General features: G+C 39.3%; 2 protein-coding genes across 2 annotated transcripts; both read right to left on the reverse strand.

The window, feature by feature from the left end:
* Positions 1 to 1,379: 1,379 nt before the first annotated feature.
* On the reverse strand, positions 1,380 to 10,486 carry LOC117298510 (cholesterol 24-hydroxylase-like). The gene is made up of 13 exons (XM_033781804.1): positions 10,010 to 10,486; positions 9,212 to 9,289; positions 8,693 to 8,774; positions 7,135 to 7,298; positions 6,594 to 6,732; positions 5,749 to 5,862; positions 5,187 to 5,418; positions 4,664 to 4,736; positions 3,785 to 3,869; positions 3,276 to 3,386; positions 2,669 to 2,754; positions 2,265 to 2,331; positions 1,380 to 1,702 (listed from the first exon to the last, which is right to left on the reverse strand). The coding sequence occupies exons 1-13, from the start codon at positions 10,165 to 10,167 to the stop codon at positions 1,562 to 1,564; spliced, it is 1,530 nt and encodes a 509-aa protein (XP_033637695.1). The 5' UTR covers positions 10,168 to 10,486; the 3' UTR covers positions 1,380 to 1,561.
* Positions 10,487 to 13,163: 2,677 nt separating this feature from the next.
* LOC117298231 (heme-binding protein 1-like) lies at positions 13,164 to 15,627 on the reverse strand. The gene is made up of 4 exons (XM_033781364.1): positions 15,549 to 15,627; positions 14,864 to 14,993; positions 14,151 to 14,343; positions 13,164 to 13,649 (listed from the first exon to the last, which is right to left on the reverse strand). Exons 1-4 carry the CDS (start codon positions 15,621 to 15,623, stop codon positions 13,457 to 13,459), a joined length of 591 nt encoding a protein of 196 aa, XP_033637255.1. The 5' UTR covers positions 15,624 to 15,627; the 3' UTR covers positions 13,164 to 13,456.
* Positions 15,628 to 16,587: the final 960 nt, after the last annotated feature.

Raw genomic sequence — 16,587 nt, forward strand, 5'->3', positions numbered from 1 at the left:
GCTCCACTGCTACTCGCTGCAAAAAATAGCACAGCGGGACGGGAAGGGGAGGGGCAGAATGACTGAGCTTATTTAGAGCTTATTTAGTGGGGAGGTAAGAAAATAAAAAAAATAAAGAAATAAACAATCAGTGAAGCGGGCAAACATAAACAAGAGTAAAATATTGTGAAATGATCCACCTAATATACCATCAATTCAATTCAATCAACATTTGTTTTCATATTTGGGAAAGAGAGAATAGTCAACAAATGAAGTACAATTATATAAATTAAAAACAGTCAAGAGCTGGTCAAGAAAAAAAAATTAATGGAAATGAAATAAAAATAATAACTATATTTGGATACGGAGAAACCAACATGGGGGCTTTATGAGAGGCTTGTTTATCAGTGACAAAACAAAATAATTTACAGCAAAAACAGAAGCAACAAACAAACAAAACATTTAAAATTTAACTCAAACTATCAATAATACTCACATTTAAAATCAAGGGCAATAAAATTTGAACTTTGGTCAGCGAAGTTGCAATAGAAAAATGAAAGAACAACCACCCTTGTTGCACTTTGTGTGCTTTCAGATGCCTAATAAAAAGGCTTCAGGCCTGAAGTCTTTTAATATTTGAGTGAGAAACGACTTCTCTCAAAAACTATACGTTACTTCACAGGTTTCTCATGAATGTTTGTTTTACTATCCAACAGCCTCCATTGCTCGATAACATGCCAACAATGGGAGACTTTTGAACGCTAGGTGGCAGCAGACTTACCAGGTAAATTTCCATTGTTAACGTAGTTCTGAGCCTGCGCACATGACAGAGAACAATGGATTTTACCCGGTAAGTCTGCTGCCACCAAGCGTCCCAAAAGTCTCCCATTATTTTGAGTAATTAGTGCCAGTCTAGCTATTATACTACTTACTCTACTCATGGAGGCTCTACCTATGCTCTACTACTACTACTAGACATCGTCCGTAAGGTTTCAAAATAATTTTAACAGTAACACCTCATTGTGTAATATTTTTCTGGAAAATGTTGACAATGAATTATGATATATTTTAAAGAATTATGTTGAGTATCGCAAAGTATACAACATGACTACATAATAGATAAGACCTTCCCCGGTGTGCTTGTTCAACTCGTTTTTAGCGTGGTCTTTGAAAGGAGTTTGCAATGGGTAGAAAGACGTTGTAAAATAGAATACAGTGATCCTCAAAAAAAGAAAACACGCCTCGAAATTGCACGGTTTTCATTTTACCTCTTCGACTAACACGGTCGGCCATTTATGGAAGTCAAATTTGTGACTCCCATAAAATGGCCGACCGTGTTAGTTCGCAAAGTAAAAGAAAATCACGCAATTTCGAGGCAAATTTGTGTGGATCATATTGTATTCTACTTTTATAACATCTTTCCAACAATTGCATTTTATAACAAACGGTTATAAACGCTTTTTATAAACCAACTCGTGGGAACTTCAACATAGCCATAGGCCAATTTGAGCCTAAATGCACTTATACGTGACTGTGTCTATAATATCAAATTTGAACATTGATAAGGTCTAGCTACGGGCTTTTACTCTACTAGACTGAGATAATTTCTACATCTTCCTTTTGGTTTCAAAGTGACTTGATCTAAGATGCCATATCCCTGTCCAGGTACAAGGTCAAAGGTGAACTTGTGGAGCAGTCTAGCGAGCAGTACACGAGCCTCAATCTATAAAAAGTAAAAAATTAAAAAATTAAATAAAATAAAAATTAAATTCTCATTATTGAGATGTGTAGTTGAACCCATTATGAACATATGTGATTTTGAACACAAAGGACACAATAATATGTGGGTGTTAAGAGCAACAGACTAAAACTATGATGTTTCTGTAGAGTGTGGGTCAGAGTCCCAGACGTGACACATGTGTCCTTAAATACACTTAACTATGATGCTGCGTCCTTCGGATAGGACGTAAAGCCGTTGGTCCCGTGTGTTGTTTAACGCACGTAAATGACCTATACATTGCACTTGTCATAAAGAGAAGGGGTTTGCCCGGTGTTCCTGGTTTGATTGACAGCATATTGTGCCCCAGTTGTAAACCATTACAAGGTGCTAGAGGTAGGTCTCATAATTCAAACGCAAGTCCCACGTTGCATGAAAATACTTACTATTATTCCTAGAGCGTCACTGAGTGGTGGATATGAGCGCTTTATTTTGAAGCCACTATTATTAATATTATACCATATTATTGTAAATTATGACCATATAGTTTACAGAATCAGTTTCTCACCAATGCAAACTGTTTACCGATACAGGAACGCGTTCCAGACGAAAAAGGAAAATACGTGTACTCCATTCTGAAAACAAAAAGATAAATTACATCACATATACTTCTTGCTCAATTAGTCATCAAAATTGCAAGAAGATAATGAAAAAAGAAAAGAAAAAACCTTGTTGCACAAATTCCCGTACTTTCAGATGCATAATAAAAGGCTTTTGGCCCACAGTTAATTAATATTTCCTCTTTCTCAAAAACTACGTTCTTCGGCGGGAGCCGTTATACTCGCAATGTTGTATACATGATTAACAGCCCGTTGCTTGTTACAAAGCAAGTTCCCCATTGCTCGTTACCAAGTGCTTTATTTAAAACAGGTAATCCAAAACCGTCTTTTAAACAAAATATACTCCTCTTACATGTTTGCACCAGCCATGAAGCGATCGGGATCAAACTTCATCGGGTCAGGAAAATACTCTTCCATTTTCGCCATATGCGAGGTCACCTTTAAGACCAAAGACAAAAAACAGCAGCTTTAGTAAATCAAATAGTGCCGCCCTCCTCCCAAAGGTGCCTTCTTCCCGAGTTGCCCTGTTCCCGAGGTGCCCTCTTCCCCGTTGTTCCATCTTCCCATCAGGGCATGCCCTCTTCCAGATGCGCCCTCTTCCCAGGGCATGCCCTCTTCCCAAAGGAGCCCTCTTCCAAACGGTGCCCTCTTCCCAAGGTGCCCTCTTCCCAAGGTGCCCTCTTCCCAAGGTGCCCTCTTCCCAAGATGATGCCCTCTTCCCGATGTGCCCTCTTCCCAAAGGTTCCCTGCTCCTGAAATGCCCTGTGCCCGAGGTTCCCGAGGTGCCCTGTTCATGAAGTGCCCTATTTCCGATGTGCCCTCTCCCGGAAATGCCCTCTTATGTCCTCTCTTCCTAAGAAGTGGCCCTCATCCCAGCCTGAATAGTATTAAATAAACCAAAATAAAATTCTTTCGGTCTCTTTAAAGATACAAGCCACCAATTATCGACTACTAATTACCCCTACTACAGCTCCTTTTGGTATCTTGTAACCTTTGACCTCTATATCATGAGCGAGCTCACGTAAGGTGCCGCTGACTGGAGACCACAACCTCAGAGTTTCTTTCAAAACCTAAAAATATAAACAACAATCTCTATAAATAACGTCATGATACTTTAATCAAAGCCATTGGATGACCCAGAAGAACTGGTAGTTGGGGGCAAATCTTTTTAACAAGAAGTCCCCTCGACCCACTAAAGTTAATAAAGTCCCTGCCGATGTTTTGTCTTCCTTTCCCAGTAATTAAAAGCAGGACATTTCAGAACTGAGAAGTCTCTCGAATTCCGAAAATCTAATCCACGGTAGAATCACAAGATGCCTACAGGAAGAAAGTTCTCAAAAGAACAATAATCTGCCTGCAGCAGATACACATAAATGCATGGTGTTACCGCAAACCAATATCATCAATCCCTTACATTGAACTAATCAAGGGAATTACCGTAAAAAATTCTCAAATTAGTTGAACGAACCTGCATCATGTACCCGAGTTTGCCAACATCAGAAGACTTAAGCTGATCATTATCTCCCATTACGGCATCTACTTCAGTTCTCACTCTGAGAGATTAATCATAATCATAAAACCAAGAGACTGTTCCTTTGAGTAAGGAGAAACTGTGGATAAGGCGACTTCAGATCAGGGCCCAATTTCATAGAGCTGCTAAGCACACAAATTTGCTTAGCATGAAATTTCTTCCTTGATAAAAACAGGATTACCAACCAAATTTCCATGTGTTGCATATTGCTTGTTGCTGGTACTCAGCTGTTGTTTGCTTATCCTGAAAATCACGTGGAAATTTGGTTGCTTAATCCTGTTTTATCAAGGAAGAAATTTCATGCTAAGCAAATTTTTATGCTAAGCAGCTCTATGAAATCGGGCCCAGACCATTCAACCCCGTGGTCTGAACATCCAGGAAGGGACTCAACCCTTTGTCTTTGCACAGATATCCGCTCCTCTTTAATCTGCCTCATTAACTAATTAATCACTTTTTCTCCCTCTTTCCACCCTTCATAAAAGTTATTGTCGTTTGTGTTTTCATCTCCTTGTGATCAAACCAGCCTCAAGCTTTCAATCCACCCCCTTTGACTCCCTATTCATTGTTTACCTCTTGGGGGCGTCTGTGTGCTTTCTGACTATTTTTCAGCCTTTGAGAAAGACTCTGCTAACGTGTCGAAACATCAGACCATTAACTATTTTTTTTTTAATTAATACCATAAGTCCTCTTAGTTGTTAAGACGTTTGCAACAGCTAATTTTCTCAAAAAGATAAGCGGCAAGATTTGTGGAAATCACAAAATCACGTCTCGCCCCTCTTTTAATGAAACCTATTCCTTAATAATATTGCTTTATACCTGTGCATAACTTCCGGATGGTTACCAAGTTCAAGCAAGCAGAAGCCGAGGAGATTGGAGGTAGTTTCCTGACCTAAAACATTAAATACCAAAATATTATATTCATAAATGATTCAATCAATCCATTAAATAAATAAATCAATCAATCAACAAAAAATCAATTCCAATATAGACCATAACTCATTTAATACATCAATTGGGGACTTTAAGACGCTTGGTGGCAGCATACTTACCAAGTAAAATCCATTGTTCTCGTTAATGTTTGCATGCTCATAAAACTAGGGCCCTTTCGAAACCATGGCTTCGGCTTTGGATTCGGCTTGAGGCTCCGTCCTCTTGCCTGAAGCTTTGATCGCGTACGCAAAGCACGGGCATTGTCAAAAACAACCGAGGGGCCGAGCTATGCCTAAGGCGAATCTAGAGCCAAAGCCGTGGTTTCGAAAAGGGCCTTGTTAAGTTTGCTGCCACCTTGCGTTCCGAAGTCCCCCCCCCCCCCCCATTGATCAACATAATGAAGACTCACCGGCAAAGAACAAAGTGACAAACTCATCCACAAGGTCCTCCATTTCGATTTCTTCAGCTCCATTTTGATAAGTTTCTCTCAAGATGTGAGTGAAGATATCATCATGTAACTCCTCATTGTTTCGTAGTTTCTGTAGTTTACCTTCGATGCACCTCCTCCCCGTCTCCCTGAGGAAGTTGATGGCATCTCGAACCTCTTGATGACTCTTACGGGCAGCTGGTAACATATTGTACTTGGTAAGGTAAACAAAAAAAACATAAATGTAAATGCATAACTATATACACAAAACAATTCCCAATTTTTATAACTTTTTAAGCAAGTCGCCGGACACACAAGGCCTGTGTGGGCTACAATCAACTTCTTGTCTAGGGGCCGTTGTCACCTACCCCGAGGGCTACAACAGGGTTACCTTTTAACCCCTTTAAAATAAAATGTAAGTAACATCTACATTGTTTAGGGATTTTGGAAACGAACCTCTTAATTCATAATTATCAACAATCCAGATGAACTTATAAATGATTTTTTTCTAGTCATACTTTATGGAAACTGATATATTGCCCACCTTCTCTAGCGGCGAGTACAAATTTTCGGACAAACCGTCCAAACTCCGTCCTACTGCTTTGTTGAACGGTGCATTCTCGTCTAAAGTCGAGTTCAGATCCATCCCAAAAGCCACCTGTTGGCAAATGTTGAAATAAATACTATTATCATGTTAAGTCATAAGCTTTATGAGTTCAACCTTGAGAGATACGAGCTCACACCCTTTGTGAAGAAAGTTTGAGTATCATATTTACAAAAGCTGACAACAAAATTACGATACAAACGAACAATGCAATGACTCAGATACACAAGTAAATAACATCATGGCCTGATTAAACAAATAAATGGATTTCGAGTCTATTTTTGAACAGCTGAAGTGTGTAAGCTTCCTGGATGTTACAGGAAAGAAAATTCCAGAGCCGGGGATCGGCGGCTTAAAAGGCACGATCTCCGGTACGCGACTTAGTTTGGGGTGTGTAGACTAGTTGTGTCAAATGATGAGCGGGTGCCATAGAAAGAAATGTTGAAAGAAATTAAATATTGAAGATATGAAGAGGCCATAGAGTTGACACAAAGGTAGACAATGACAAGAAGTTTGAAATTTACGTGGGCTCCAAATGGTAGCCAATGAAGGCGACGTATCAACGGTGCGCTCGGACGGTCACGAGCAACGAGACAAGTCAGTCTCTGGCAGCCCTGTTTTGTAGCCTTTGCAGGCGAGTTAGGTCACCTCCATTGGCACAATAAACACTGTATTTTCAACTATTACAATGTAAAACTAATTAACAAAGCATCATTAAGTTAACACCATCGTTTTTACATAACAAAATATGCGATTCTTATTTTGAGTGTGTTACAAAATCTTACTTTGCCAATTACGTCGAGTGTTGTTCGGTCTAGTTCATCCAACATGGCGATCTCTGTCTTCCCATCAGCTTTATGGCTGAGTTTCTCAATAAGAAGATCTGCACTGGCATTAAACTGATCAACCAAAGTCACCAAATATCTGCAATTATTGTAATTTGATTCTCGTTATAGTCTACTGTAAGCTCATTACATCTTCAAGCTGATGCTCATTGTCTACCAAGCTCTCCATCTACTGTATCTCATAACTACTTCATTTCTACGCTCCGATCCATCAAGGAATCTTTGATCAAGTTCCATGCTTCTCCTCATGAACCCAAGTCTCGAAACACCTTGGGTGACATGTCTTTTTCTTCAGCCGCGCCACGCATCTGGAACTCTCCGTTTACCACAAAATTCAAATCTCTTCTCGAGACTTATCTTATGTCACAGGTTTTCAAGGACTAATTTAGTTGTGTCCGTTTCCCTTCGGGTTTGGTGTTTTTTTTTAATTTTTTTTTTACTGCGGCATATGGGAAGGGACTGGTGGCAAGTCTATACTTACTTTTGTTTGAACATTGGCGTGAACATAGCTCTTCTCTTCCCATGTTTAATTGGATCTCTTTGTGATATTAAACCACCACCAAGAAATCGAGCCCCGAATACTTCCTTGAATGCACTGTAAGTCCTTGAAGGTTTCCTATGTGGGCTGTCGAAAGAGAGAAGCTCCTAGTGAAAACAAAGGAACAAGAATTTGACTAAGCCCCTTGCATACGCCTCTCTTAATACTTATGCATGACGTCATAATTCTTACTCAAAATGAGGCTATGGGCGCACTTCCCCCATCACTTGCAGTGGCTGTGCCCATCGCCTCGTTTTGAGTTTAGCATGACGTACCTCATGCATACATATTAAGAGAGGCGTATTGGCCACCATCTTTGATGAAACTTGCACGCGTAAAAGGCTGTCATTGGCTGAGAGTTGTGCGCAGCGCGTACACGCGTGTAAATTTTCCATTGTTTTACATCAAAGATGGTGGTCGATGACGTAAAGTAATACCATGTGGGTCGATTTCACAAAGCAATAAAACTCATCGCAAGACAAATTTTAGGTATCACCATTGTGATTTGTATTGTGACATCACACTTTTCTTAGCAACTACGATTGATTTGCAGTTACGATCAATCTTAAATGTTTGTGAAATCGGCCCGTACTCTTGGCAGGAGCGTGTTTTGGCGACCATGACCAGAAACAAGTTTCTGACGTCAAATTCACTGACCGAAACAATTTCAGAGAGCTTCGCGAAAACAGTTCATGACGTAAGTACATCTCTTGAAAATGTATGTATAGCCGTCATTTTATTATCAAGGAATGGAACTTAGTCTTTGTAATTTTATCAACATTATTTAATTGTTATGCTTTAAAGTATTTCATTTTAAAAGAATTCCAGTACGTTTTCCGATAGTTTTTAGAGTCCGCCATCTTAAAACCAAGCCTAACCGAGCCAACAAGTCGGTTACGGTTTGGTCGGAACAGCGGTTCAACCGAACACGGGAAAACGCTCGACCAATGACCAAAGCTCAAACATGTTTCTGGTTAGGGTCGCCAAAACGCGCTCCTGGTGTCGTTTAGCATTGTCATTGTCTTCGTCGTCATCGCTAACGCCGTCGTTGGTACCATGTCGCAACTTGGGCTAGTTCCGATTTACACCCTTTTCAGACAATCGCTCTCGAGTCGCGCCGAACTAAATTCTGACCTATTAACATGAAAAGATCGACGTCTAAAACAGACGGAGCTAAGCAGGGCCCAAATTCATAGAGCTGCTAAGCACAAAAATTTGTTTAGCATGAAATTTCTTCCTTGATAAAAACAAGATTACAAACCAAATTTTCACGTGATTTTCAGGATAAGCAAACAACAGCTGAATACCAGTAACAAGAAATATGAAACAAATGCAAATTTTGTTGGTAATCCTGTTTTTATCAAGGAATAAATTTCATGCTAAGCAAATTTTTGTGCTTAGCAGCTCTATGAAATTGGGCCCTGAATCCCAACCTAAGAGTTTGGGTTTCGGTTTACATGTTTTTATTTATAACTAAGATTTTTTATGGTTGATGTTTTACCTTGACTCCATCAGGATGAAGTACCGTCACACTATGCAACCAAAAGATGAACATCACGTACACCGGCCCGCATTCATTCGCCCTAAAAATTAAATGATTTCAATTGTTGTTTATTAAAGTCCCATAATATCTCCCACCACTCTTCAGTCTCCTGAAGATGACTAGAGCAAGCTAGTCGAAACGTTGAGACAAATTAAGAACTCACTCCGCGGTAGGGAAGTTTGTAGCGAGAAGTCACCCTCGATCAAATAAAGCTAAAAGATAGTCCCGGCCGATTTTCTACCTTCCGCCAAGTTTCAGAACTGAGAGGTCTCCCAAATTCCGAAAATCTACTCTGCGGATAGAATTTAGCGCCAAACAAGTTCCCTACCTGGCAAGTAGGTATCCACACATGGTGTTAGTGCAACCCAAATTGATACCTTGCCATGCAATGCCTCAAATTCTTCAATCCCATAATGATAAACTACAGATATATCAGAGTTGTAAATACAATATTGATTATTATTTTATTATACTCACATGTCAAGAAGCACTTCCACAATGGGTTGATCACGTTTCTTGTATTCTTGGAATCTTACCGCATGTCCAACAAAAAACCTGAACCAAAAAATTCCACAATTAAAAAATATTCATACAAAGTGTACATAAATGTATACGTGTTATGCCTCTGAAGAAGCTCCGGTTTGGATCGAAAGCTAAAGGCCATCAATTTACATAAATAGTTGCTATCGGTGGAACAATTATTATTGTGCCGAAACGGTTATATAAGGCACTGGACACTATTGGTTATGGGATGTATTTAAAGAAGCACGTTGACTTGGATCGGTCGAGTTGGTCATTAAAAAGTGTTTGTAACTGCTCGTTATAAAATGCTGCGGTTAGAAAGTTTATTTAAAAGTAGAATACGAAATTGCGTGGTTTTCCTTTTACTTTACGAACTAACACGGTTGGCCATTTATGGGAGTCCAAAATTTGACTCTCGTATATACATGGTTAACCGTGTTAGTCGACGAGGTAAAGGAAAACCACGCAATTTCGAGTGATACTTGTGTGGATCATTGTATTTCACTTTTAAATCATCTTTCTAATCATATGCATTTTTTAACAAACAGTTACAAACACTTTTCAAAGACCAACTCGACCGATCCAAGGCAACGTGTTCCTTTAACGGACATTGTGTGTCTCGTCTCAGTCCCAATGCAGATTGCATTCCGTACCGATGGAAATGCATGTACATAACTATTTATTATTGATAAATATTGAGCTAAAATCAGATGAACATTGATGAACAGATTGGGGAATGTTTCTGTTACTTACCCGTCCATCTTTGGTGATGGAATATGAGCAAATCTACGATGCTGATAATGAATATACATCACCGCCACAAGAAATAAACATCCAAGAAGTGAGACCAGTAACAGACAACTGTAAACCAGCAAACATGCAACAGGTGTATTGCAAAGCTCGGTCGCCATTTTGCTTTTACAGGGCCCAAGTGGTCACAACAGCAATGTTTTAGTTCTGCGAACTGTTCTTATATGCTCATGAATTGCACACGTTCTGATAGATGCATTCAATGCATAAAATATGATTAGATAAGAGTCAGTTCTGCGAACTTCAGCTTCTACATGTATTTATTGGTAATAATTGAACACGTGGAGACTCGTTCGTTGCACAAAATGACAAAGCTGTTTTCAGTGTCAGTGTTCACCTGTCACGGGTTTGTCACGGGTTTAACCCGTCATTCTAGTTATGTTGTCTGGTATTCAAGGCCAACACCGTGAAACCCCAACGTAGTGGTGTAGTGTAGGTTTTAATGTGCCGTTTTTACCTGTAGAGCCCAGACTATCGCCCTTTGTAGCATGGGCTTTGTTTGACCATTCCACATAACTAACGGGGGGGGGGGTGGGATATGGTGGCCCCGAAGGGACATCGCACATCGCATACGTGTGCGCACACGTATGCAATGTCGTGAAACAATTCGCGAATGTGTGCGCACACGTATGCAATGTCGTGAAAGGGCCACCATATTAAAGCCATTAGACCCTTTCGGTAAGCAGTGTTGTCCAAGGCCCACACTTTGTGTACCACAACTTCTATATCAAATAACAAACCTGTGAAAATTTAGGCTCAATCGGTCATCGGAGTCGGGAGAAAACAACGGAAAAACCCACCCTTGTTTCCGCGCGTTTCGCCGTGTCATGACATGTGTTTAAAATAAATCCGTAATTCTCGTTAACGAGAATTTATATTGTTTTGCTGTTTTCTCAAAAAGTAAAGCATTTCATGGAATAATATTTCAATAGAAGTCTTTCACCATTGCCTTCTGTAAACCCTGTAAGTTATTTGTAAATCTGAGAACTGAGAAATCTGAGATTTTTTTTCTGAACCGAAAGGGTCCAATGGCTTTAATTGAGCTAGAAATTACCTCTTTCACAAGAGCTACTTCAGAGGGAGCCTAACTATATATCGGATCAAACTCAACTAGCCTAATATTTTTCAAAATTGGTGCTATAAAGCGTTTACTTCGGACAGAAAATGAAACCGAAAATTGAAATTGAAATCGAAAATGAAACTTTTCGTGAGAAGACGCCCTCCATAAAAATACACAAATTAAATCCTTTGAGCTTTGACTTCGTTTTTTGTAGGTTGGGCCTTCCGAGAAGCTATAATTAATTTCTGCATGGCCTTTTTTGACCTTTAGACCTTGGTATAAATTCGATTCAGGTATGAGCTTCGCGTTATATATTTTGTTTTTAAGCAACAAGCAAAAAACATAATTTCTGACTTCATTTCAAAAGAATAGAATGAGCGGATATTTCAAACTGCTGCCAAACCAACACTACATGCATGTAGTATACAACTGTATAATTATTGTAAAGATTGTTATACTGGCTCAAAGTTTTGACCCTATAGCTACATGAGACAAACTTTACTATGGTCTAACCATACTTGGGATAACAAATCAGGCTTTCAGTTCATAAGGATGACAGTTTGTGCCGTCGCCACAACCATGGAGTTCTTCCTCCATACCCTTATATTCAGCGAACCATGAATGCACAATAACCTATTCAAAAGAAAATCTATGTTTTGTGGAAGGTATCAGACAGTACAAAAATTGAACCAATTTCATTTTTTTTTATGTAACAGGCAAACTTTATTCATTTCTGACATCATCTATAAAAAGATGTAAGAAAACTATGTTTTGTGGAAGGTATCAGAAAGCATAAATGGAACCAAGTTCATTTTTTATGTAACAGGCAAACTTTATTCATTTCTGACTTCCACTACAAAGACGAAAGAAAACTTCATGGAAATATTTTATTTTTTTTATATTTTTTTTTCATGTACTAAGCAAACTAGGCCATTTCTGACTTCATTTCAAAAGATGATAGAAAATCTATGTTTGGAGTGTTAAGACAGCACAACAATGGAAACAAAATTAGTGCCAATACCAACAAATGAAACAATCACCACACTTGCATTACTGTGTAGACTACGAATTTGTATTAAAGGCAGTGGACACTATTGGTAATTACTCAAAATAATTATTAGCATAAAACCTTTCTTGGTGACAAGTAATGGGGAGAGGTTGGTGGTATTAAACATTGTGAGAAACAGCTCCCTTTGAAGTGCCATAGTTTTGGAGAAAGAAGTAATTTTCCATGAATTTGATTTCGAGACCTCAAGTTTAGAACTTGAGGTCTCGAAATCAACCATCTAAACGCACACAACTTCGTGTGACAAGGGTGTTTTCTTCTTTCATTATTATCTCGCAACTTTGATGACCGATTGAGCTCAAATTTTCACCGGTTTGTTATTTTATGCATATGTTGAGATACACCAACTGTGAAGGCTAGTCTTTGACAATTACCAATAGTGTCCACTGCTTTTAAGTGTACTTTGTGTAATGAACCATTGCAAGTATTTATGCCTCACCGCAACATGGCCTTTTTTATTTCCTGAAACAGAATATTTGTTTATATGATACAATATTTATGGAATAAAGTTGTCCACGTGTATGTCTTAAAACGATAACCCCGAAGAGAGTTCATAATCATCGGCACAGGTGCCGATATCACCAAACTCTACCAAACTTGAGATTAATCTTATGACTTCGGGGTGGATTTCACAAAGAGTTAAGACTATGGTCTTTATATATATATTTGTTTCGAGTTAGGGCGAGTTATCGTCCTAACTTAGGACTAGTCAAACGCTTTTCATATCTCCTAGGAGTAAAGTCCTATTAAGTAAGGGCTAGTATACATAACTATTTGTAACAACGTTAGGACGCATTGAACCCACTATTAGTTAGGACGAGTTAAGTTAGGACGAGTTACTCGAGATAGGATTAATCCTGTCGTTTCGTGAAATCGGCTACTTGACACGTTTGATAATTGTCAGAGACTTTCCCACAACATAATGCATAAAATACGAAAACTGTGAACATTTATTTCAATAGGTGATCGAAGTTGCAAGAGAATAATAGTAACAATAAACACCATTGTTGCAAATATTTGTGTGCTTTCGGATGCCTAAAAAGGCCTTCAGACCTGATGTCTTTAATTATTTACCTGAGAAAATACATCTTTCTCAAAATCCACATTACTTCAGAGGGAGCCATTTCTCACAATATGTTGCTACTATCAACAGCTCTCCAATGCTCGTTACCAAGTTAGCTTTCATGCTAACAATTATTTTGAGTAATTACCAATGAGTGTTCAGTGACCGTTAAGCAAAAGTGTAAAAGGTAAACAGACAACATCAAATGGTGGAAACTTCTGTTTCTTTAATGAACCAGATTTCGTTTCGTCTTCCAAAAAGAGTGACGGGACTGTCGTATCCACAATAATAACAAAATTTCTCTTTGTATTTGCAGTTTTCTTTCTCCAGAGCAGACCGAAGCTTGGCGATCTCCGCGAGAGCATCTTCTTCGTTAGAAAAACCACCATATTTGCTGGGGAGAAAAGTATCCAAACAGATGTGTTTAGTTGTAATTTGTTCAGAGAGAAAGGCAAATGTGATTACAATTTTGAGTAAGCCCCTATGAGTTGCCGACAGTTCGTTATTGTTATTCATACATTTACTGTTTTATATACGAGCATTTGGGTGGAACCAATGATGCAAGACTCTTAGGAAAGCCAGTATATTCAAACAATAATTATTTGCCCGCCAACAATCTCCAGTTTTGGTTTAGGGCCGACTGAAAACTTGCTAACAAAAATCGTCCAATGATATTGGGTAAAACTAGCGGAATCAACTTCCAAAGTGGCTATTGACTAATAGCAAATATAACAATCAACCAATCACGTTGGCTTTAGACTAATGACTTACATGACGTAAACATGGCCAACGACAGTCAACCAATCACGTTGGCTTTAGACTGATGACGTATAATATGACGCGTACATTGCCAACAACAATAAGCCAATCACGAGGGCTTATAAGACTGACGTACCTGACGTAAGCACGGCTCTTATGTGTATTCCTCATGGTTATAGTGTCGTCCGTGGGCGTGGGGACTTTTTCTCTGACCTCTTCTGGGATCATAAAACCGACTTTGATATCTTTCTTGAGAGATGTCCAGTTTCCCTCCTCGTCGCCAGGTTCATGAAATACCATCACAGGAGCAGTCATGGCTACTGTTACACCTTCAGGAATAAAATGACAACATAAAAGAGGAGATTTTACTTTACAGTTTCAGAGCCAGCAATCCTTGTGACGTAAGCGAACTGTAGCATAGCCCCTTTTCAAGGTATTCGTGGCGTGAGCCGCGATCCCCACAACTGAAACGGAGACAACGCCACTCGATTGAAACTCTAACACGTGCGCGTGGTCTCCCGTTTTAGTCGCTTGGCGGGTAAAACAAATTTAACCTGTTTCTGTTGAGCAATACTTTTCACAGTGTTTAGCAAAGTTATTGTTCAATACCGGCTTTAGTATGAGCCCTGGAGAGTTGGAGACACGGGGCAAGTCTCCGAACTCATAGGTCCTTTACGAAACCACGCTTTGGGTTTTGGATTCGGCTTCAGGCTCCGTCCTCTCGTCTGAAGCCCTGAGCGCGTACGAGAAGCCAGCGCAATATTGTCAAAACAACCGTGGGGCCAAGCTAACCTGAGCCGAATCCGGAGCCGAGGCGGTAGATTCGAAAAGAGCCATGGGATTTCATACCTTCTTTATTTGCTCCTGTGATGTACTTAAAGAGCTTCCGGAATCCCACTGAGGTAGCTGCCTTGATTGTTTCTCCAGTAGCCTCAGTTACTGCCCAGAGCGACTCATCATATTCTCGCTCCTCAAACCCCTAATAATTTGTTTTTTTTTTAAACAAGCATAAATTGATGTATTGTAAGTCAACTGAATCGGACATCGCCATCACAATTTGTTTTTGTTAACCATTATTTGATGCGTGACGCAGTAGTCATGTGACCAAGTTTCAAAATGTTAAGATGGGGATACCACTAATAGACCTTTTCGCAAATACCGGGGCGCGCGCGTAAAGCTTGGAATTAGGTGCATTGTGGTCTAGCTGGTATCCAAATTTGATCCATATATATCCCACAATGCACCTCATTCAACAGTCTGCGCTTGCGCATTGGTATTTGCGAAAAGGTCTATAGGGCTGATAGCTCAGTTGGTAGAGCGCCGCGCACGTTAATCGTGAGGTTGCTTTAGATATAAAGCCGTTTCTCACACCGTTGTATACTATCAACAGCTCCCCATTGCTCACAAGGAAGTTTTTATGCTAACAATTATTTTGGGTAATAATAACCAATAGTGTATAGTGCCTTTAAGATGAGTAAGTGCTTTTTGAAGTTGTCACATTTAGTATAGGCCTAGTCAGGTTTTTTCCACTTACCTCTTTGGTTGCAATAACCGTGTACTTCGGCGCTGGTGGGGTTGTGAATAACAGAGTTGCAAATGTTTTAAACATCTTGCCGCTATGTCGTCTGTGGGTATACGTCTGTTATCTATTGGTAAACAAATCAAAGGTTTTTATTGCTGTTCGTTCTGGATCTTGTGTAAACTCATTGTGGAACATGAAGTGAATTGGAACAGGGAGGTAGAAATATTGGAACAACCAATTTATTGAAACCCCACAATGTGTGTCGTGTTCCGTGCTGTCAATTTGGTTTGCGGAACACCAAGGATGTATGTATCTATTGCCATGTAGATTTTGTTCTTTGGAGAACTGTCTTGCTATATATATTCTATACTACCGCTCGGTATAGATTTCGGAATTCGGGAGACTTTTAAGTACTGAAAAGATACACCACACATGGTCATACCGTCAACCAAATCATACATTGGTACCTCACCATGCAATGCCTCAAATCCCATACAATTAGTAACTGATATTGTAAAAACATAAATCAGATTATTGCTTCCATTCTCAAATGTGGCACACTATAGTTGCACAGTCCGATTCTTGCCGAAGTTTGTTTGTTTTTTCGTAATTTTTTGTTTTCTCTCTGAATTTTGATAGCTGTTGCTGGTTTGAACGAAACGCACACACAATCGCTGCATATTCATAAACTAATGCACAAAATACATACAGGCCTAAACCTGCTAAATATTGTTTGTTCATGGCTTTAGACATGCGATAATGTTTGGACCCCGATAGTAATGCACTGGTCTTTAAAAACTACCACTTTATAGACGCCATTGTTTCCATGCAATAGGCCTACCTCAAATGAAAGCATGTAAACTTCTATATACCGATAAAAGGCCTATTTAAAATGGGTAAAATCTGCCTGAATTCGGACACAGCATCCTTGTTGTAAATATAAGGAATTTCGTAAATGCAAAAGAGGAAAGTCAATAACCGACGATTTACTCTTTATCAATGATGTCATACAAAACGGTAAACAGAAACAAATGTTTTACTCAGAAACAAT

Source organism: Asterias rubens, chromosome 13 (assembly GCF_902459465.1).
Source record: "Asterias rubens chromosome 13, eAstRub1.3, whole genome shotgun sequence".
Lineage (NCBI taxonomy): Eukaryota > Metazoa > Echinodermata > Asteroidea > Forcipulatida > Asteriidae > Asterias > Asterias rubens.

Coding starts and splice junctions, on each gene's coding strand:
- LOC117298231 (XM_033781364.1), bottom strand. CDS start 15,623: ATGTTTAAAACATTTGCAACTCTGTTATTCACAACCCCACCAGCGCCG. Junction 14,994..15,548: donor CGGTTATTGCAACCAAAGAG/GTAAGTGGAAAA, acceptor ACAAATTATTAG/GGGTTTGAGGAGCGAGAATA. Junction 13,650..14,150: donor AAGAGCCGTGCTTACGTCAG/GTACGTCAGTCT, acceptor TTTTCTCCCCAG/CAAATATGGTGGTTTTTCTA.
- LOC117298510 (XM_033781804.1), bottom strand. CDS start 10,167: ATGGCGACCGAGCTTTGCAATACACCTGTTGCATGTTTGCTGGTTTAC. Junction 5,863..6,593: donor CACTCGACGTAATTGGCAAA/GTAAGATTTTGT, acceptor ATTTGCCAACAG/GTGGCTTTTGGGATGGATCT. Junction 3,870..4,663: donor CATCCGGAAGTTATGCACAG/GTATAAAGCAAT, acceptor TTAATCTCTCAG/AGTGAGAACTGAAGTAGATG.